The 22420-nt window shown below is 38.5% G+C and overlaps 1 protein-coding gene across 1 annotated transcript; it reads left to right on the top strand.

The window, feature by feature from the left end:
• The first annotated feature begins 853 nt into the window (after positions 1-853).
• LOC113925416 (ATPase inhibitor, mitochondrial-like) lies at positions 854-1273 on the top strand. Its single transcript, XM_035727078.1, has one exon. The coding sequence runs from the start codon at positions 953-955 to the stop codon at positions 1271-1273; it is 321 nt and encodes a 106-aa protein (XP_035582971.1). The 5' UTR covers positions 854-952.
• Positions 1274-22420: the final 21147 nt, after the last annotated feature.

The following is a 22420-nucleotide window of genomic DNA, read 5'->3' as shown; positions in this document are numbered from 1 at the left end:
CTGATAAAAATGGAGGGGCGGGAAGGAGGGAGGGGGCAAGAGGGAAAAAAAGAAAGAAAGGGAGAGGAAGAAAAGAGCGGGGAAGACTGGGAGGAAGAAGAGCCAGAGGTAAATACTCTGTGATCTAATCATCCTGCTATATTTTATAACCAATTCTGCTTATATATAAAAAGGCGTACCTGAAGAAATAAAGAGAGACATAAACATCCTCAAAACTCAGTCAATTAATCCCTCAGACTGTTTGAACACCTTAACCCCAAGGACATTTACACGTTAGAACGAGCAGTTTGGTGGCAGTATTCAGTCCACCGGGGCATGACTGGATGATTGGGAAAGATTCCTCTGAATTTCTCTATCGATGTCAACTTAGAAATCAATAATTAACAGAATAATGCCACTGTTGCTGTAAATTAACTTGTATCTTGTAGAACCTGAATAATTAAGGTCTGTCTCTGGAAGGAAGCAATCATTCTCATCCTTGCGTATTTCTGCTTTGAGTCTGGGCTATTTAAAGAGTTGTCTCTGACATCCCACAGCACTTTTGAGAGTTATAACTCCACCAAATATTTTCAAGCACAACACAGATTGTAAAGAACATGTGTAAGTCCTGTCCCTCCTTTATATGGCTCACGTTCTAAATAGCAAGTACAAAAACATTGCCCTAATCACTTTCTAAGAATATTGTTTTCGCTTTTTCTTGGGATTATTTGGCTTTTTATTCTATTTTGCTTATTTCAGTGAAGAGAAACTTAACATAATTTTCAGACTGGTTGGGTATGGAAGTTAACCATCCTGTCTCTTAATGTTTCAGCAAACATGGGAGGGTCAGGAATTAAGAGTTAGTCATCAAATATTTATCATCTTTCTACCATGTTCATAGTTCTCAGCACAGTGATTAAAATCACATCCAATTCTGACCGTGGGTGACTGGAGAAGTCCTGCTACAACAACAATGGCTGTCACCGCGTTGGCCGCCCGGGTGCGGCTGGGCGTGTGGGGCGTTAGGGCCATACAAGCCCGAGGCTTCAGCTCCGAACGGTCGGACTTCGGTGCGGGCTCGCTCCAGGAGGCAGGTGGGGCCTTCGGGAAGAGAGAGCAAGCTGAAGAGGAACGATACTTCCGAGCACGCACTAAAGAACAACTGGCAACCTTGAAGAAACACCATGAAGAGGAAATCACCCATCATATAAAGGAAATTGAACGTCTGCAGAAAGAAATTGAGCGGCACAAGAAGATCAAACATCTAAAACATGATGATGATGTTGATGATTAAACATACACACTTCCCATAGCATAGCTACATATCATTGCCCACTGCTATGGAAGCATAGTTCTGGTTTTATTACTATCTTATCTGTGTGCTGCCAACAGATTATAATAAATTGACATCAATGAAAAAAAATCATATCTAATTTCCTCTTCACCAAAGCTCAGGTCAAGAGCCACCTCTTCCATGATGCCTTCCTGACTTACTGGTTGCTTTGTACATTCTCTCTCACCATCATGAAATCCCATAGTGCTTTTTGTTATGCCATATATGCTGGCCCTTGACTTTTATCTGCCATATATTGTTCCCTGATTACTTTACTTTGTGTTTAAAATTTCCTCCCCAGTGAGGGTATAAAAGCCCTAGGGCATACCTGTGGATGATATTTGGCTTTAAAGCTATACAAATGATTTGTTTCATAAAGAAACCTGAACTTAGACATCCAAGTGAGAGCCCTCACCTCCCAAGCAGCCACAGTGCAATGGTATACTTGCATTGCAAGGAAATTCCCATCACTCAAAAATATCTGGGGGCCTGCCCTAAGAATCGGTGGCCCAGCAGATTCTTTGGAATATTCCCTAAGATGACAAATCTTTGACTTTTGGAGATGGATTTGGGTTTTGGAAATGGCCAAGAGTCATTTGGAGCCTGAATTTATGAATTGTGCAGTGATTAAGAAGGGCATTACACTTTTAGTGAGGAATAAAGTAAGACTCTAAAATATGAGCAGCTGACTTATTTATAAACCAGCTATGATGGCAACACCAGGGGTGTAATGACACATGTTTTAAAGAGTGACACTTTATGATTCTAAGTGCATTTCTTCCAAAGGTGACTAATCTGAAGGAGATGGTTCTAAATTTGAATATAATTCCCAGTCTTTTGGCTTCTTACACATACTTCCTAGTTCTCCGGTATCTGTGTCTAGCTCAGTGCTAAATAATATATTGGAGACAGACAGTACTACACACTCTGGAGCCAGACTGCCTGGGATTGAAGTATGCCTTTGCTACTTTCCAACTGGGTGACCTTGGACAGGTTACCTAACCTCTCTGTGTCTCAATTTCCTCACTCTAAAATGGTATGGGTTTCTGTGAAGATTAAATAAGTTAATATATCTGAAGTGCTTAGAAGCATGTCTGGCACATCATAGTCACTGTTAGTATTAGTTACCCAATTAGAATTAACTAATGAGGGGTGCCTGGGTGGCTCAGTCCATTAAGCATCTGCCTTCGGCTCAGGTCATGATCTCAGGGTCCTGGGATCGAGTCCCATGTAGGGCTCCCTGCTTAGCAGGGAATCTGCTTCTCCCTCTTCCTCTGACCTCCTCTACTTGTGCTCTCTCTCTGTCTCAGATAAATAAGTAAAATCTTTAAAAAAAGAAAAAAGAATTAACTAAAGAATATTAACTAGTATATTTATTTTTCTTTTAAAATTATAATCATTTTAACTCGAAATTGAAAGTACACTTTTAAAGTTACTTTCTACAAATGTGATCTTTTCAACTTAAATACTGGAGGACGTTCAAACAATGTTGCCTCTGTGAGGCAGTTACTTACTGCCTATACTACTGGGTCTGCCTTAGCATCCTAAATCCTGGGGACCATCAGCGTGAAGACACCATGAGTCAGAAAGTCTTCGCATCACACAGGGTAATATCTGGTTTTGGCATAAAGCAGCACGCTACACAAAGTAGTAGCCAGAAAGGAATTTGGAAAGAGGCAAAAAACAAAAAAAAAACAAAAAAAAAACTGGGTTCTGGATGAAGGCACCATACATGTCAAATGGCTTTGAAATGTCTGACTGCCTCTTTAATATCCCTCTCAGTATTCTGCTGTTTAAGACCAAGGCCATTAGTTACCCCACGAAGTAGAAGTGCAAGACACTTCTACTACCCATCTATCCCTTGGCTTACCCCAAGAATGAATTAGAGGCCATGAGAAAGATATCTCAGCTCCCTAGTGTAGGGGTAAATGTTCCTTTCCTCATGGATCATTAAACACCAAGGACAAGCAAACTCTCGTTCTCTTTTTCATGGTCTCAGACATCTGACCATGTGAGCAGGAAGACCCTGTGACTCTCCAGAGATGGGGCAGCTGCCCCCACTTCCCGCCACCTGGAAGTGGGTGGCCTTGAACTGATGTCCCATTAGTGCTGCAAACATGTATTGTGTTGAGTCCATCATCCTGTTTAACTTGGCATCACCTATAACCACTCCAACATTTTGTGAATGAGATTACTGCCAAATCGGTGTGCTTCTGATTCAGTTACACTTAACCCATTATCTCTAAGTGCTTTTATGATGCTTGTACAGCTGACGAAAACTGCCTTCAATTTTTTTTTTTTTTTTTTTAAGTAAGACTGTCTAAGTTTTCTCTTTCTGTCGAGGAGATTGAAAGCCATGAGACTCTTTCCAAACATTTTTCAGGATCTGCAGTGGCATTTTCAGTGGGAAATTGGCAAGGCTTATGTGTGAATGAAGACAAAGAAAGCCAGTGAGCAGTCAAAGCCCTGTGATAGAGCGTCTGCTTGTCCACATGTCAGAAAAGAAATGTGCAAATCTTCCTTCAACTCCTAACAGAGTATGTCTGCCTGAAACTCATGAGGTCTGATGCATTTTAGGAATTTAAACAGAGGAGGGAGAAAAAAACAAAACAAAACACGTAAGGCATTAATGTAAGCTTGCCTGAAAATATTATTCCTTTAACAACTGTGTCTAGTCACACCCTCCCTCTGCTGCATCCAACAGAAAATGGAAGATATGACATAGGTTGTGTCTACACAGTGCCAGGCATCTGGGTTAAATTCAGTCTTGGTGTTTTGATCTCATATAGACATAGGGTTATATATTTTTTTAAGATTTTATTTATTTATTTGAGAGAGAGAGAATGAGAGAGAGCATGAGAGGGAAGAGGGTCAGAGGGAGAAGCAGACTCCAGGATCATGACCTGAGCCAAAGGCAGTCGCTTAACCAACTGAGCCACCCAGGCGCCCAGGGTTATATTTTTTTTAACACCATCTGCAAGTCTGACATAATCGATGTCAGTTAGGATAGTACAATCCCTGGCCTGCAGAGACTTTTACCAGATCATAAAATTTTCACCAGCGTTTCTCTCAGTGACTACTGTTTTCCCATCATTTTTGAAATAAAATTAATTGGTCATTTCCTTGTATATGAAGCTGCTAATTGTTCTTGTTGGGAGGCTATTATAGAAGCAGGATCTCTAATAGGCTTGATCAGAAGAATCAGTATTTGACAATGTTTGAATGGCTAAACAGTAGATTCTGCAGTGATCAGCCAAGCTTTCCAAGTATCAGCTCTGATTTGAATTTCTTGACATGCCTCACAAAATATCAAGAGATTAAAAGAGGTAATGATGTATAGTCAAAAGAATATGGACTTTGGATTAAGATAAACTTGTATCTGAATCCTAGCTCTACCATGTGACATTGCACAAGTAATTTAATTTTCTGAGCTACAGTTTTGTATCTGCAAAATAGGGTTATCATAAGATAACGTAACAAGTTAGAGTTGTTATAGGACTCTCAGATTTTATGATAGATTCTCAAAATCTCACCGTAGCCATTACTATTTTATTCTTATTAAAATTGACAATATTCTCAGGGCGCCTGGGTGGCACAGATGGTTAAGCATCTGCCTTCGGCTCGGGTCATGATCCCAGGGTCCTGGGATCAAGCCCCGTGTCCGACTCCTGGCTCAGCAAAGAGCCGGTTTCTCCCTCTTCTTCTGCCTCTCCCCCTGCTCATGCTTTCTCTCTCTCTGTATCTCTCTGTCTCAAATGAATAAATAAAAATCTTTTTTAAAAAATGACAATATCCTCAATGAAAAGAAAACTGCAAATATTCTTAAATCCTTTGATCTTCTATTGAGGGGGGCTCTGGAGATGCAGACGAGATATGGAGGAAGGAACACTGAACTAGGGGTGAATTTTCAGTCAGTCAGTTTTTTGGAACTTATAGCGGTGACCTTGGACAAGTCAGTTTCCTTGACTGAATTTCAGATTATTTAACCTTAATCACGAGCATGTTAGATCTGCTATCTAAGATCCCTTTATTAAGCTGGATGGTGAATATTTTGAAGGTCTTGGTAAAGCTAGAGCTAATATGGATATGTGAAACCATTCCTCCTATATCCCATTTTGGAATTTGTTTGTGCTTAATCAATACTAGTTACTGAAATAGGTAGAAGTAAAGGCCAATGGTGTTGCATCTTTGATATCACTCACCATTACTACTATATTCAGTAATGTATCACATTGTTCTTTTCGTTCAGTTACTTTCATTTGTACCAGTGGCATTATTTTAAAATTCTTTACTACAACTCCCTGTTTTCACACTGACTTTTTCTGTCTGATTTTAATTCAGCAGCTTCACTGATGTCCTGTGTGGAAAAGTCAATACCGCCACTCTTCTCCTGATCTTACTTGGTCCCTTAAAAAGACTGGGGAACAAGGTAGTAACTTGCTCTGAAGTTGATGCAGATGGGTGTGTGAGTTTTATGGAATCTGATTCTTTTTCTCCGTGCATGTGTGTTTTTCTAATGCTTTATCTCATGTGTGTTCACAGAGGGCAGAAATGATTAGCTTTCACCATTTTTTAACAAGGGAGGATACACCCAGTGGGAATCTGTTCTGTTATTAAAGGTGGATGACTTACCCTGTCTGAGTGGCAGAACTTAATTTCAAATGTGTATATTTCCTATCAACTGCTTCCATGGCTTCAGTCTTATGTTTTGGTACCTGTATCACCATGCTGGGATTTCTCTTCCCTCCAGTGAGTTGGGGGATGTTTTTATTCTATGTTTAGAAATGTCCAAATGTGTTTTCTCTGACTGATAATATGATAATTCCCAGGAGAGAGGCAACATTTTTGGCTTTTTAACACTTTACTTGTTTTGATCCTACCGTTGAAGAAATCATGTGTCTTCCTTATTTTCATCAGCTTTTAAACACATATAAGATATCATATTGAGTGAAGTGATGTGAAATATGCCACAGAAATCTGGATAATACTAGAGTGACCCTTTTCTTAAGGATGCGGTGTATGTTTGTATGAATGACTAGGATTGAATTTTCTAGTTGCCAATTCAGCATGAGTCATTTATATGGGTTAAGTAGTGAAGCCATGTCTGTAAAACAAAGAATTAGTAACAATCAAACATATATATATATATATATATATGATTAAATATAAATTTGGAAGGACTCTAAGAGAGTCAAAAATGATTCTTGAATAGCCATATATAAAGCATGCCAGTCTCCAATCTCAAGCCCTAAACAAGACATAGAAGGAATATAAAGATCACCAGAGAGAATTTAGAAGAATTTCCTATCTTAGAAAAGAAGGCAATCTATTGCCTCAGAAGGAAGTAGTGGTACAAAGTAGAGTCCTCCCTGATAGACTAGAAATGAAGATGTTTGGCAACTGAAGATGAATCAATTTCTAGAATTCACAAAATGTGTTGTTCTTACATTTCCCTTCCAAGTGTTGCTATCACATTTTTTGCAGTCCCTGGAAATTTCCAAGATATTAACATAACCATTTGACTTCTGTCTACTTAGTCAAAGAGTAGATCTACAATATAAGTGTCATCATTGCATTATATATTTGAATTCAGATTTGTCAGCATTAGTTTTCTTTTCCTTCAAGCATGTCTCAAAGATTTAAAAGCATCTACTATTTTTCTGTGCTTTATTGTGAATTATATTTCCATATTTTACTTTCACCATACCTTCATCCTATGCTTTTTATGTTGATTTCTCTGGACTAATAACATAAACCCTATACATTAAAGTAGACTAGGCTCCTGGGACCATTACACCCCCAAGAATCAGTAAGGTAACAAAATAGAAGTTTGCCATTTTTTCATGAAACAGGCCTGGACAGCAGCTTTAAGTCAACAGTATCTCTGCTCCATGCAGAATATTCAGGAAAATAACTTAAGACTGTTGCTCCATTTTCAACACATGGCTTCCAAGCTTGCCATTATCTTCTCCATTAGTCTTCAGGAGGAAGAAGAAACATGGTAGCACATATCACTTCTGCTCACATTCCACTGAAATGACCTCAGTTACATGACCACATCTTACTTCAAGGAAGCCTGGGAAACATGGTCCAACTCTGTGCCCAGGAAGAAAGGGGAAGCTTCTTTTCATTCTCCAGGTACCAGTGTTTACCCAATATGTTATTTCCCCCTGCACCCCTGCCCCCCTGCTTCTCTTTTCTATCATGAATAGCTATTCCTCTCAATCTTTCTTCACTTTTACATCACTTGTATTTTTCTCCTTTGTGTCCTATCACAGCTGTTCAGACCTCATTTAATTTGGATAGCTAAACATGGAGAAGAAATTCAACGCAGGAAATAAGAGGAAGCCAACCTTGAGGTGGTTCTCTGGCTTAACTGAATCTTTTGTTTGCCATCAATAGTGGGACTAAAATAACAAACATCTGGGTCAAATTGTATGGTTTATATCCATAAAACTTATGGAAAATGTTTAATGGGGTTCTAATAATAATAAATAGTAAATCTTGATAGTTGGTGAATTGACCACTCAACAAGAGCCATAGTTAGAGCTATTAAAACAACTTCTACTTACATGTAGAGAAAAATTTAGGGGTTATCCAATGTTCTTTTACATTGTATTTTTAATCCTTTAAATATAATTAAATTCAGCAGTACAATCACATAAAATTTCTTATATTTGATATGTTTGTTAAGTGACTGTCACAACCTCTCATGTTACTTAAGGACCTTGATGATGACACACCAAAAGTGAGGTCCAATGTAAAGCATGTGGAAACAACACAGTATGTACTAAGTGCTCAATAAATCTTTGCTATTATTACTATTATGATCAGGGAATTCTTTTTCCTATCCTATTACTTGTCTCCTTTATAAGTGGTCACCAAATAGCTTAATTGAAGTTGATGCAGCAGGAGGGAAGCAGGATTTAAATCAGGAGGAAGCACCTGCCATTTTGGTTGGGTGGGAAATGTCTCTGAGATTAGTTATCTTGCTTTTAAAATGGAGGAGAATGCCTCTTGTCCCTTCCTGGCAGGGATCCTTCGAAATCAAATGTGGTTTGTGTGTGAAAGGACTCTGAAAACCCAAAGTAGTAGCTCTTTGACTTTCACAAATTTAATTATTTGCTACTGACCCCAGAGGTCCTTAAGATAGATATGTTTCTTTGTTTAAACACAAATTTGAAGCCACATTTCCTAAGTAAGAAAGTTTTTGCTATTTTAAAAAGTGTATCTAACTACTGCCAGGATGGTGTACTTAAGTCACATAGCTAGTCATTTTGATGACAGAGTGTACTAAGAGTAGAGAAGAGGAGAGAAAGGAAACCAACCCAATGTGAACCTCATGCATTTCACATGCAATCACAGATCTGTGCATGGAGACGGTGAAGAGAAACCCCTGGGGGAACAGAAATCCTGAGTGGTCCTGAGTAAGCCTATGGGTGCCGAGTTAGGAAGGTATAGCGCTGGGATGAGCCAGCAGTCAGAAAGGCTGAAGGAAGGTGAGAGAAGCCCTGGCCAAGACATCAGAGGGCTGGTGGTCACCTTCCAGAAACACACTCACAAACCCTGAAGGCATCACTTAGAGTTGTTGGTTCTTGCCCACCACTCTTCACAGGGTAAATTGTAGGCTTTAGAGGTACTTTTGGCTGTACAGATATGAGGTCCTTCTGAATAAATCTTTTACAAATATAAAAGGCTATAAGATCATCCTGAAGCTTTAAATGGACCCATACTTCCTGTATTTAGAGCACACTTTAAAATAAGAATAAGAAGCCATAAACCTACTAAAATACAAATCTTTATCTCATTTATCCATGCTAATTGGCTTGGAGAAATATTTTCCTCCTTCATTCCAGCAGCTGCCCTTTCTAAAAAACTACTTAACGTTCTATCACAGAATATTGTCTATTGGATTGTTCCTTATGCAGCTAGAATGATAGCTGGCTTCTTAAGAAAGTGAGATCGGAAAGTCACTGATGATATTACAAATACACTGAGAGGCTTATTTGGCATTGCCCAATTCACTCTTTATTAGTAGACCTGCTCCTATCAGAGCTAATTGATAGAGCCTTTGCTACTGCAACATTTTGCTATACACATACTGGAGAGAACACGAGACTTACAAGAAATATGTAAAAGGTTAATTAAAAATTTACTGAATAAATTGATGATCCTATTTTATAAACCTGATCCTCTGATACCTGTCTGAATACTACACATTGGCACAATAATCACGTTTATGTCCCGAGTAATTTCTCATGAAAACCTGGATTTCCAATGAATCTATATAAATTTATAGTGTAATTGCAGTACTTTTCCTCAGGCATTGATAAATGACTTTATTTTCATAGATTCTACTTTGCTTCAAGTGGTTCATTTAGCTTAGAAGAACTTCAGGATTACCAGAACTCAGGTCCCCATACTCTGCTCTTGAAAACTATTTGCTCATGACTTGTAGCTACCGAGTCAAAATATAATACACATGACCTCTTGCTTTTGAGATGGCTACACATCTCATTAAAGTAGTCATGATATTGAAACTATTGCTCAGCTGACCCCCAGTGATATGGGAGGAACTGGTAAGAATGAGAATGGCTTGGAAGAATTATTCCAAAGACAGGAAGAGAAATGAATTGGTAGTGAAAGGAAATTTGCAAGGGCTTATGACCATAATGCTTGTGTTGTTTTTCCCGACCCAGTGAGATCTTTGAAAAAGTCATGATACACTATGACAAAGCCCTACCTATTCCAACGCTTTGCCTGTCACTCCATACTTATCTCCTTGCATTCAGCCTAAGCCATCTCTTGTCTGGTCACCTTGTGGTTTCTCCAGCACACTAAGCTGGAGTGTGTTTAACCTTGACATTCCCTTTCCTGGAACCACTTACCTTGTTCTTCTGGCTTGCTGTTCACTTCATTCAGGTGTCTATTCTAATAATGTCTCACCTTGAAAGGTTCTTTGTCTTCACTCTATCTGAAATAGACCCGTCCCTATCCGTATGACTCTTTCTTCTTTTATTTTCTTGATACTACTTATCTTTATCTGACGTTATCTTTTATTTTTATTGGTTCATTTGTTTGTTGTTCAACTCCTCCACTAGAATCTGATCTCCATGGAGACAGGAAGTCATATTCTCCACTCTATTCTCATTGCCCAGAGAAGTTCCTAGTGTATAAGAGATGCTCAGTAAGTATGTGTTGAATTGATGGATAGATCAATGAACAAATGACATTTTGAAGTCTAAAGTTGAAGTCCTGGATTACCTTACTATCGGAGATTAATTTTTCGTCCTTTAAGTGAGGACAAACTTTCTCTGCTTTCAAATTCTGTGACAGTTAAGTAGAATTATGTATGCAGAAGGACTTCTAATCCATAAAGCACTACATAAAAGTTAGTGAACGTCACTGCTCAGGCACTGTGGTATGATGCAAAAATTAGCTGAACCTGAGTTTATGGTCAGTCTTCTAATAGGGACTTTGCCATTTAGTATGATGTGTGCTTTTGAACAAATATGTAACCCTCTGTACCTCATTTTCTTTTTCTGCTGCATCAGAATAGAGTGAGGAAATATCTGTATATATGTGCATGCACTTGCTCTGTAAAGTGATACAGGAGTATACCATAGTATTGCTTGTCTAAATAGAATAGAACTACTCCCCTTCCCATCTTTATCTCTGGAACTCCTATGTTCATATGTATACAGAGGGGAAAAGGTGAGCAACTTATTCTGTTGCTAGGCTGATGCTTTCCCAGAGGTTGAAAGGGAACTTGTTAAATGGATGAAGGAATAATCCCTAAATAAGTAAACTGAATTTTCAGATAAATTTATAAGGATGATGTTGCCACAATGCCAAAACTTTATTTCTTGATGATACTTTGTCTCCAAATGTGCTTTTGGCTACATTCTGAGTTTAACCAATTCCCTAGAATTCTTCAGCTGCACAGAGCCTGTGAAGATCCTTGACCACTTTGGTTCGAGTTAAGCCATGCATGAATTTAACCTTCTTCAGATTATTTGCTCATGCTCAAAGCACTGCATTAATCAGAGAAGGAGGCTTCAGTCTTGGGCTTGTTCTCAGAGACTCTGCTGCATTGTGTTGCCTTTGATGAAAAGCTTAAAAGGGAGAGAACAGGAAATCCACTCTGATTTCATTGTTTGCTTTGAACAGTTCTTTCTTCTTAGGAACAATGCTGGTTTGCCTAAAATGACTAATAATCACTACCATTTATTGAACATTAAATCTGTGCCAGGCACTGCACATAATAGTTTCTATACATCTTTACATTTCATCCTCACATCAATGCTCCAAAGGAGATTTTATTATCCCAATATACAGAAGAAGAAACTGAGACTAAGAGACTCAGAAAAATGAGCAACATTCTTCCATGGTTACCTCGTGAGAGGAGCAAAGATCAGGGGAACAATGTCTCTGGTTCCCAGGCTTATGCTCCTAATCACTGAACTAGAACAAATAGATGCCAAAGCCTGGGAGGAGTTCGGGAAAAAGTAAGGAAATCATTACACATTTCCTACAGCAATCTTGGTGACCTCTCGGATTGTAGGCTACCACCTGCATCTGCTGACATGCAAAAACCAACACTTCATCTCTTATTTGTTCTCTTTTAGATATCATTACTTATTTCATTCTCTGAAATTTGATTACCCATTTTGTACGATAAAAATATGGGTTGTGTTTTTGTGGTTTTTTTTTTTTTTTTTTTACAATAACATGTTACTTTGGCATAATCTATTCCAAAAGAGAGGTCATGGTGAAGTATGGACATAGTGTCTAGCATTGGCCTGGGTTTTGGGCAATATATTTCCTACACAGTTCATTAGAGTCATCTCTATTTGAAACTAGCAATGTGGTTCCAACATGGGCTTTGGAATCAAGCTTGACCAGCTCCAAGCCCTTGACCTTTGATTTTGAGAAGTTGTAGAACCTCTCTGATACTCAGTTTCTTCCTCCGTTAAATGAGGATGATGACAGCTCCTATCTCATGGGTTTGTTCTGGGAGTTAAGTAAGATAATACATCTTGGATGTGAAGATTAGTTTAAATAAAGTATGTAAAGCATATAATACAGAGCCTAGGATAACGTTCTTGATGAATATCAACAACATTAATTTTTTATGAAGTTGAAGTGGGTTTTCTTGAAGAACCAAAGCTATTAGATACATTTTCATGTATAAATAAATATATATAAGTTGTTTTTAGCCCATATGTTTCCAAACAGTATTTGAAGTTGTAAGGTCAATATTTTATCTAATGGCTCACCTCTAAGTAGAGGCTACCTCTTAATATTTGGGAAGGAAACTTAATCTCTGTAGCCTGAAATCAACCTGCAATTCCTTTCTGGCATTTTTCCCATTACTCTTGAAAACAAAAACCAAAATATCTCCTCCAGATTAACTTAATTACGCTCAATCTCTCAAACATATTAGCATTTTTAGCACTACTCTCATTCATGCTCAGAGGCTCTCTCCCTCACCCATTTATTCTTCAAATCCTGAGCAGCCAGACCCAAATCTCCTTCTTTCTTTTCCTTTCCTCTAAACTCAACCAAGACTAATTGACCATACTTCTCTGTTGGAATTCATCATTTTTGACCTGGTTTTATTAATTAGACTCCCATGGGCTTTTACTTGTCTTCTCTGACCATCTAGACAGTAAGCAAAATGCCCTACCACTTTCTTATACCACTTACACTGTGATATTTCAGTTCTGTAAATATTTATTGATTTTTACATCTTCATATAAAATAATTAACAAGCAGTAGGTAAGGAATTAATTCTCCTTTGTGCCAAAATCCAGGCACTTGGATTTTATATCCACTCCAGCACTCCATCTTTCGAAGAGTAAATTTTAGTCCAATAGCTGGCAACGTTATGTAAATAAATTTATCTTTATTTTTTAGTTAGTTATTCATTTTTGAACATCATCATTGACCTGATTTACTAAATTTGTCAATTCCTTTAGCTGTTACATTATAAATATAATGTTAACAAGAAGATCAAATGCTGATGTGCCCCATTTAGCTGCTACTGTATTTAATATCATAGTTTATAGGAAGATATATAATAGATGTTGATAAGATAATAATTTGGTAACCAAAGCAAAAATCTATGCTTACTCTACTCAGCTAGCATATCACTTTGTCCCAGACTATATTTTCAACAAAGGAAAAGAAAAAAAAAAAAAAACTAGTTCTAGAATCTTGATAAACCTGTTTTTACACACCCACAGCTGATTCATGAAAAGCTTTAAAACTTAATATCCTTTTTATCAAGCTTTCAGCTTCCAAGAGTTATTTCAATTACATTGAGGTTTTCAAAAGTGATCATTCAATTTTAATATTTTTGGTTGTTTTGGTAAATGCTGAGAGCACTATTATATTTTGATCGTTGGTGTTTTCAGGTAACTTAATAGGATTATTCAAACATTAATGGATAATTCATCCATTATTCCATATATGCACATAAACCTGCCCTTATTCTCACCTCTAAAAAGGGAAATGTAGTATTTGGGGGATTTCCTGAGATCAAATATTTTGATGTGTTCAAGCCAGGCACTTTAATTACATGAGAGATTTTTGACACACTCTCAGTCAATGAACAATGGTTGGGTCTAGACAGAACTTGAGGCAACTGTAGGAGAGCCAGCACATTTCAGTCATTAGAAGAGCTGTTTGCATAGTTCCAACCTTCTACAAAGACACAAGAACTTTGTCAAGGACCCCTTATTCAAACCACTACTACCTGGATACAAAACCTTTAACAGCCACCGATGGAACCAAAGAAGTTTTGGAGGCCAAGCTAGATATTTCCAGTAGGTTCCCACATTTCTGAAAAATCCCCCTTTAATAACATTTGTTGCAATTTATATTATTACTTATTGTATTATCAGTCTTTCTTGCTGAGCTGCAAACTCTATGAAGAAATAGCTGTGTTTATTTTACTCTCTATTCTACCCCTTGCATCTCCGAAGTAGTTGGCACATGACAAATCCTTAGAAAATATTTGTGGAAGAAAGGACCCGGGAAGGGTGAGAAGAAGGAGTGATGTGTTGAGTTAGCAGAGCCTGTTTTAGGCAAAGGTGATGAAGTTTGGTTCACTGGTTACCCTACTGGCCCTATGTTTCTCCTATTTCAGACTTCTCCCCATTTCTCAACCCTGCCCTCCCATCCCTGATGGCACGCCAATTAATGGGACCTGCCCTGTACTCACAAACAAAAGTGTCCTGCAATTTTATTGAATAAGGCCACTCAGTACTATACCATCCCTGCAGTCTTTATTCTTAATCCCTAACCTAAAAGGGTCAATCATAAATGATGGCACAGAACAGAGCAGGTAGAGCAGAGGTTTTCCCGCACCAGAAAACAATCACTTCTGCTTACTATAAAGCTGCTTGTACCGTGTAGGCAAAACTTCTACATTCGTTCATTCAATCAGTGAATCATTTGTTTGACTGATATTCATTTAACCAGCCTTTACTGAGCATCTGGTGTATGCTAGGCTTTGTGTTAGCCAATGTGATCATAAATCTGAGAAAAGAAAATAGCAAACTCCTAAGAAAGTGACCGAATTCTCTTTGGGGTTCTCTTTTGTCTTTTTGAAATAGCTTTCGAGAAGAGAGACTGTAAGGGAGAGCAGTGTTCATCCACAGTCTGAGCGAAAATGTATGAGCAAATCATAGGCCATTTTAAACCTTCAGGGAAATAAAAATCACTTTTAAGAGAGGGAGCCAGTTTTCTAGGCAACCTTTGGAAATCTGTCTCTCCTTCACTGAGTCATCCAATAAACCTGCACTGAGCACTATCTATGGGACACTGTGCTAGGCCCCGGGACATGCAGATGAAAGGCAGTCCCCTCCCTGAAGAAGGTCACAGTCTAGCAACAGACAAGAACAGGCAAATTAACACTTATAATACCCTGAGATAAGTATGGGGTAGACGTCAGCAGAGGGTACTATGGCAACCTGTAGGAGGGGCACACAACTAAGCCTAGGGCAATGGGTAAGGCTTCCCAGGGAAGAGGACACTCAGCCCAGCTGAGAGGGTGTAGAGGAGGTGGGCTTTCTAAACAAAGGAAGCAGCAAATGCAAAGCCTCAGTGGTGAGAGAGAGCCAAACGTGGATGGGAATCTACAAATCATTCAGTAAAGTAGGGACTTAACTCTGCAGGAAGGAAAACTGCTGAAATACAGTAACTCAGCAAGGGCAGATTATGAAGGGCCTATTTGGAGAGCCACGGACACTATGAGAAAGTGTATGATATGGTGGAAGTGGCTTTTTAGAAAGTTGCTTCTGGTAGGGTGGGTCAGAGAGTGTAAAATAGTGGGGGGTGGGGAGGAGGAAGGAAAGAGGCAGGTGTTCTTATGCATTTGTATGTTATGTTTTATACTCAGTGTTGCTCTTGAAGAAGAGTTTAGACTCTTAAAGAGACATAACAAAGTGACCTAACAAATTATTAGGTAGTGTTAGAAACTAGACAAAGGGACTGTAAAGACAGGGACAAGAAGTGGAACACAAAATGAGCTAGAACTCAAAAGTATACCATACACTTATAATCGACATCTAAGGGAAACAAATTTGGCTCTAGGCTTCCCATGAGCCAATGTTTACTATACCCATTAGATAAACAAGATGATCAGGGTAGTCCTGGTACTAAGATTTAAATCAGTTATCTACTGAAGAGTCTCATATAAAAGAAGTCAGGAACAATCTTCTCCTGACATATAAAAGAAGTCAGGAACAATCTATATAGAATATAAGATCCATGAGTAGAGGGACTTTTTTACTGCTATTGTCTTCAATGACTTGAAGAGTGACAAGCATATAGGGAGGGTTCAATAATAAATTATCCATTTCCTGAATAAATGGATAAAGGAATGGATGAGAGTAGGTTAAACAGTTATGAACTAGAGCATTCTCCCTCCAAAACTGAGATAAAGCTATGCAAAAGAAGACCCATATAGAACAGATAGATCAGTGGGATCCCCCCGCCATTTAGTTTTTAAGGGAGAACGTGTCAAACAGTCATTCCCTGAAAAGAGAAGAGTGAAACCAAACTTCCCGATTATTCTGAAGCCTATCAAATTCCGCCACCTTGAGAAGGAAGGGAGGGAAATCTAGACAATTCTCAGTGTAGCTTAATGAGAAGTGTTTTCATGCGCAACTTTAGAGTTAACCAAGTAAGAATTTTTATAGAGGTATTTCTAATAGTGCTCTAAATTTAAGACAAAAATACCATACCCAAAAGCAACTGAGTAAAAGTGAATTATATGCCATGTACTCAGTTCTCTAATACTCTGGCATAATCCAAGAATAGCTTTTAGAAGATATTTATGAATTTCTTTTGAAAAAACTTCATTGATTGCTCTAGAAATGTTTCTCCCAGCCAAGCCATTGCCAAGTGTTGGGCTTTAGTGACTTTAGAATTATACTCCCTTACAAGGATGTAAGGAAACTCCTGTTCTATCCAGAAATAAGCAAAAGGAATAACATCAGGTAAAACAAATACATCGCAGAGAAAATACTCATAGATGTATTTTTTTTAAAGATTTATCTATTTATTTTAGAGAAAGAGAGAGCACACATACATGTGCATGCTTGAGTGGGGAGAGGGACAGAATCTTCAAACAGATTCCATGCTGAGCATGGAGCCCGCTGTGGGGCTCAGTCCCACAACCCATGAGATCATGACCTGAGCTGAAACCAAGAATCAGTTGCTCAACTGACTGAGCCACCCAGGCACCCCTAACACAAAATCTACATTGTAGACACGATGAGAACTATAGTCTGAGAACTTTAAAAGATGGTATGTCCAGTCACTCTCCTAGGTCCTTAAAATATGTTAGTAAAGCACCCATGGAACCCTTAGATTTGAATGATAGAACTTCTGTGTATACCCTTGACACTGAGGTAACTACATGAAATGACTCGCTCGATGGATTTATTAGGAACAAAAAAGTTAAAAGGTGTAAAATATTATTAAAATTATGACTTTTATTTTAAAAGAGTGATGCATAATCTCTCTTTAGGGCAAATGTTATTCAGCAGAGCCGGTTTTTTGTTAAGGCCAAGCTAGGTCATGATAATAAAACTATATCATATACTTAAAAGAGAAAGTTCACCTTTTATTGATATAGAAAATGGACATATCCTGATTATGAAAAATCATACAAGAATATAAGATGAGAACACTAGAAGGAACCCATGCAAGTATGGGATCTAGAAGCTTAGGTTTTATTAGCTTCCTGGAAAATCTGCTTCTCATGGAGGTTCCATTCACTAAAAGAAAGAATATAGAATGAGATTTTGGGGCCAGTGATAAAATAAATTTTAGATACGTCAAGTTCTGGTGCATCATCAAAATGAAAATGTCCAGTAACTAATTGGATATATAAATCTTATCTTTAAAAGAGAAGTCTGAGTTGGAAATAGATAATTTAGGAGTTTACCATTTAGATTTAATCTATGGCAATGACTTAGAGGGAAATCTGAACCTAGTTATTAAATATGGAAGATAATTTTGCTCTGTGAGAGAGTAACAGGCCTTCCTTTTCAACCACTGGTTAGCTCTAAAGTGATACCACAAACATGAGTAATTTATTAAGAACAGTTTGAAGATCATTACATAAGTAACCTCACTTCTTGATACAATGTCAGGCAAAATTTGAGGTGACATTCTCAAACTTTGGTTTCATCATCTATAGTCATGAAGTAGAACAAATTAAAAAAGGGAAAAGCATTTCTGAGAATGAGTAATTAGTGCAATAAAATTTATATGTTAAAGGAACACTTAGCTATGTGAAGATTGAGTTACCAAGTTTAAGCAATGGAATGATGTATCATGGCATGTTTCTTGTATTCTCCATACTTTGGAAAGGCTGATAAACCTCCTCAGATGATTCTGATTTGGGAATTGAAAAGTAAGAGTGGAACCAGGAAAAAAACATGAAGTTAGCAGAACGTCGTTTTTATATCCCCTTTCACCAGGCTTGCCGCCTTCCCTATCAGCACCTCCCTTATCCAGGTTCTCGGTGGTCTCATTGCTGGTCTGCATGCCTCTAGTTCCCACTCCCCCCCCAAAAAAACACCCAAAATCTGATAACTTCATCCATGTCTACTAGTAGAATTATTCATACATTAATTTATTGAACAAATACTTATTGACTATCTGCTCTCTCTGTGCTGCGCATTGTCCTGTGTCTCACAATATGGTGGTCAACAGACAGATGAATAAGTAGGTGTAGATTGATTGATCAGGATAGAAAGATTGATAGATACATAGATACAGAAAGAAAGGAAGGAAGGAAGGAAGGAAAAAGAAAAAGAAAGAAGAAAGAAAGAAAGAAAGAAAGAAAGAAAGAAAGAAAGAAAGAAAGAAAGAAAGAAAGAAAGAAAGAAAGAAAGAAAATCAGAAAAGATACATGATATATTAAACAAGGATTTATAAAGGCTGAGAGATGGAAAGGATGCTATATTAGACACAGTTTTCATAGATGGGAATATTACCTATAGAATGACTGGAATAACATGAAGGAGCCAATAGTACAAAGAACAGAAGAAAAAACTATTTACACAGAGGAAAGATCAAGTATGAGGCAGATTGTATTTTCCAAAGATGGCCAGGACATTACATCCCATCCAATATGCTCTATGTAGAATATGGCCTTGACACTCTTTCCTTGAATCTGAGCAGAACTTTGTGACCATCTCAACCAATGGAGTCTGGTGGAAGTGATGCTAAGTGTCTTTTGAGACTAGGTCATAAAATTGCTATGTAATTCCCTTGGGATGTTCTTTTGGGATGCTTGCTTTTATTACCCAGTTTCCACACTGAGGAAGCCCAGGTCACATGGAGAAAAAAGCAGTTGTTCTGGATGATAGCCCCAAATGAATCCCCAGCCAATAGCCAGGCTCAACCACCACATATGTGCATAGAGATGCCTCCAGATGATAGCAGAGTCACTCCAGGCTTTGAGTCTTTTCAGCTGAAGACCCAGATATCATTGAACATAAACAAACTGTCCCTACTATGTCCTCTACAAATCTGTGATCTGCAGAGTCCATGAGCATAGTAGAATGGTTGTTTTGTGCCACCAACTTTGGAGATGGTTTGCAATGCAGCAATGGGTAACTGGCACTGAGTGCTAAAGCCCTTAGGTGGGAATGAGCTCTGGATATTCAATAAACACACAATGGCTCCTGTGACTAACACAGAGGGGCCTTGGACTGAGTTATGGGGCCAGAAAGCCTGGTGGGACAGGTCACATAGGGCCCTTTAAGCCATAAGAAGGAGTTTAAATCTGTTTCCTGATTTAAAGTATGATCTTGAGTATGATGGCTCCCCATTCCTGAGATGAAGACCTAAAAGTCTGGTGGAGAAAGCACTTTGACCCTGGAGCAAGATCATACGGGTTCAAGTGACACTTTCATCATTTTTGATCTGTATTTTCTTGGAAGATCCATTAAACTTTTGAACCCTCAGCTTCATCAGTAAAGTAGGAATGAAAATAACACCTACTACTTCACAGGGTTGTTGTAAGGCTCAAATGATCTAGTGTGTGTAAAATCACTCAGGAAAGCTTTTGCTTGCCAGGCATGCCAGGCTTTAAAAAGTTTGGAAAAACAGGATATACAAAATGAAATTTTTAGGCAGAAGAATTAAGTGAATCATATTTTCTTGTCAATGGACTTTCCATTAACTTATTATACCATGCCTGGTTACATGGGTCTATTAGTCAACTTGAAACATATATATCCCATATTTGACTTTGATATTCAAATAAGTTTGGTGACCTATCTGGTAGATTAGTGGAAAATAACACTTGCATATTTTGTTAGGAAAGGGGGTGATGATTATTCATACATAGTGAGGGAAGATAAGAACTAGTAAGCATTTTTAATACTTTCCTTTATAAGTCACCACGCCTCTCTCTTGTCCAAGTAATACGGAAGCCAGCAGACACTTGATTACAGCTGGGGTTTTAACCCCAAACCCCCATGTAGAAATTCAGTGGTCTAGGCTGGATTTTTAGAATTCCTTTTGTTTCGGCTACATAGGCTGATACAGATAGAGTCAAAGCCAGCTGAACAACACCCCTTCCCCAAAGCCAATACCCAGGAAAGAGATCTAACTTGGAGTTGGATTTCTCCTGCAGAAAACAGCACTGAGCCCAAACCACCTTTCTGCTTCAGAAGAAACATAATCAGAGAGAAAGAGTAATGCCGGACACTGTCCCACGGGTGAGCAGCTTAGGGTCCCCCACCACTCTTCCTAGGTTTGGGAATAACAAAACTGTTAACAACAATGATAGTTGCAGGTATAATAACATTCATTTAAGGCTAACTGCCTTACATGCATCAACACATTTAATACTCACAATAATTCACAGATATTCAAGTAATCACTGACAACATTATTTTTACCATTTCACAGGTGAGGAAAACAAGGCTTAAACTGGTTAAGTATTATCCAAGTCAGTTCATCCAGGAAGTACTGGAACTGAGATTTGAACTCCGGTTCATTCTGACACTGAAGCCATGGTCTTAATAGCTAAAATATGCTTTGTTCCTAATTTCCAAAGGAAAACCACACTCTGTACATTTCAACTTTAGATACTGCAAAAGTTCTTTCCCTTTGGCATTGTTGGTCAGTCTGTGTAGTCACTCCTCTTCCTTGAGCTTGGGGTAAAATACCTGGAACTTGACCTCTCCCTGTTGAGGATAGTGGGTGTAGAGAAGGTGGACAATGAGGAGCAAAGTTCACCAGTGGCATTGAAGGACTGATAAATTAAAGTAATCAAATTTATCCATGTGAAACTATTCCAGTTTCATCATCATTGGTAGAATTGATACATTCTTTGCAATTCCAAAAGTGTAATCTACTTTTAGGGAAAAAATAAGTTATGTCAGCATCATTTTAACTCCATATTTATTGAAGCCAGAAACAGTACAAGCAGTTGTCTATGTGAGATGATTTCATACCTTACTTTAAAATATCCTCCCCTACTCAGTGCCTAGTGCCTGAAATCCTATCATTAGCTGCTCGTTCCTTGGGTCTGAGCCTTGTCCATATAATGTCAGACATTCAGATGATGGAAATTTTTATTTTTCTTCTGGAAGTCTGACTTTGAAGACACAAGCTTCATGAGTCATCTAATTCATTATTTGTGATAATAATGGACATTCTAACTGGTGCATGTTCCAACACAAAACTGGGCGCAGAGATCAGATAAAAGGCAAGCAGACAGACAGGCACAAAAGAGCTTTCAAAACCCATTTAATGATCAGTTTCTAAATATTTTACAGCTTCAGGTAGTGCCAAGTTGGGCAGAAAAGAAGACAGTCTGAAGACACTGTAGTGGAGATCTCTGTCCTTTTAGCTATGCATATTCCCATGAGTGAGTGAGCTCTTTTTTATTTCTCCTTCCTCCCTCCCTCCCTCCCTTCCTCCCTCCTTCCCTCCTTCTTTCCCTCCTTCCTTCCTGCTACTGGGCAAGTCCTCTGTGAGGCACTCTCTCCTCTCAGCATTCCTGACATGATATACTCCTGATTTTCCCCCTACTTCCCTGGCTGTTCCTTTTCACTTTGATTTGTCAACTCCTTCTTCTCTGTTTGGTGTTCCGTGGGCCTCAGCCTTGGGTCTCTTAATTCTCACTCTTCATGTGCTTCCTAGGTACCGTCGTCAACCCCCATGTCCTTGAATGCCATCCCTAAGGGTGCAACTCCCATATTTTCATTTCCAAGCTGCACTTCTCTTTGGAACTTCAAACCCGTATAAATGGCAGCCTACTTGAAGTATCTACTTGCATATTTCTAACATAACGTGTTAAAAAACCAACTCCTTGGCCTTCAACATTCCTTTTCCCCAAAGCTCTTTCTCTGACATTAACCTTCTCAGTAAATGGTATCTCTATTCCCCAAGATGCTCATGCCAGAGGTCTGCTCTGAAGCCTCCCTTTCCTATCCCCCTACCAACAATCATCACTACCTGTTGTTTCTACAAATGAAATATAATTCATCTGTTTAAACCCATCTCCACTGCCTGTCTCCTAGTCCTAACACATCATATATTTCACTGATTACCAATTCCTTACTG

Source organism: Zalophus californianus, chromosome 4, assembly GCF_009762305.2.
Source record: "Zalophus californianus isolate mZalCal1 chromosome 4, mZalCal1.pri.v2, whole genome shotgun sequence".
Classification (NCBI taxonomy): Eukaryota; Metazoa; Chordata; class Mammalia; order Carnivora; family Otariidae; genus Zalophus; species Zalophus californianus.
The sequence above is the reverse complement of the archived record's forward strand: the minus strand, read 5'-3'. Positions and strand labels throughout refer to the sequence as shown.

Coding starts and splice junctions, on each gene's coding strand:
- LOC113925416 (XM_035727078.1), top strand. CDS start 953: ATGGCTGTCACCGCGTTGGCCGCCCGGGTGCGGCTGGGCGTGTGGGGC.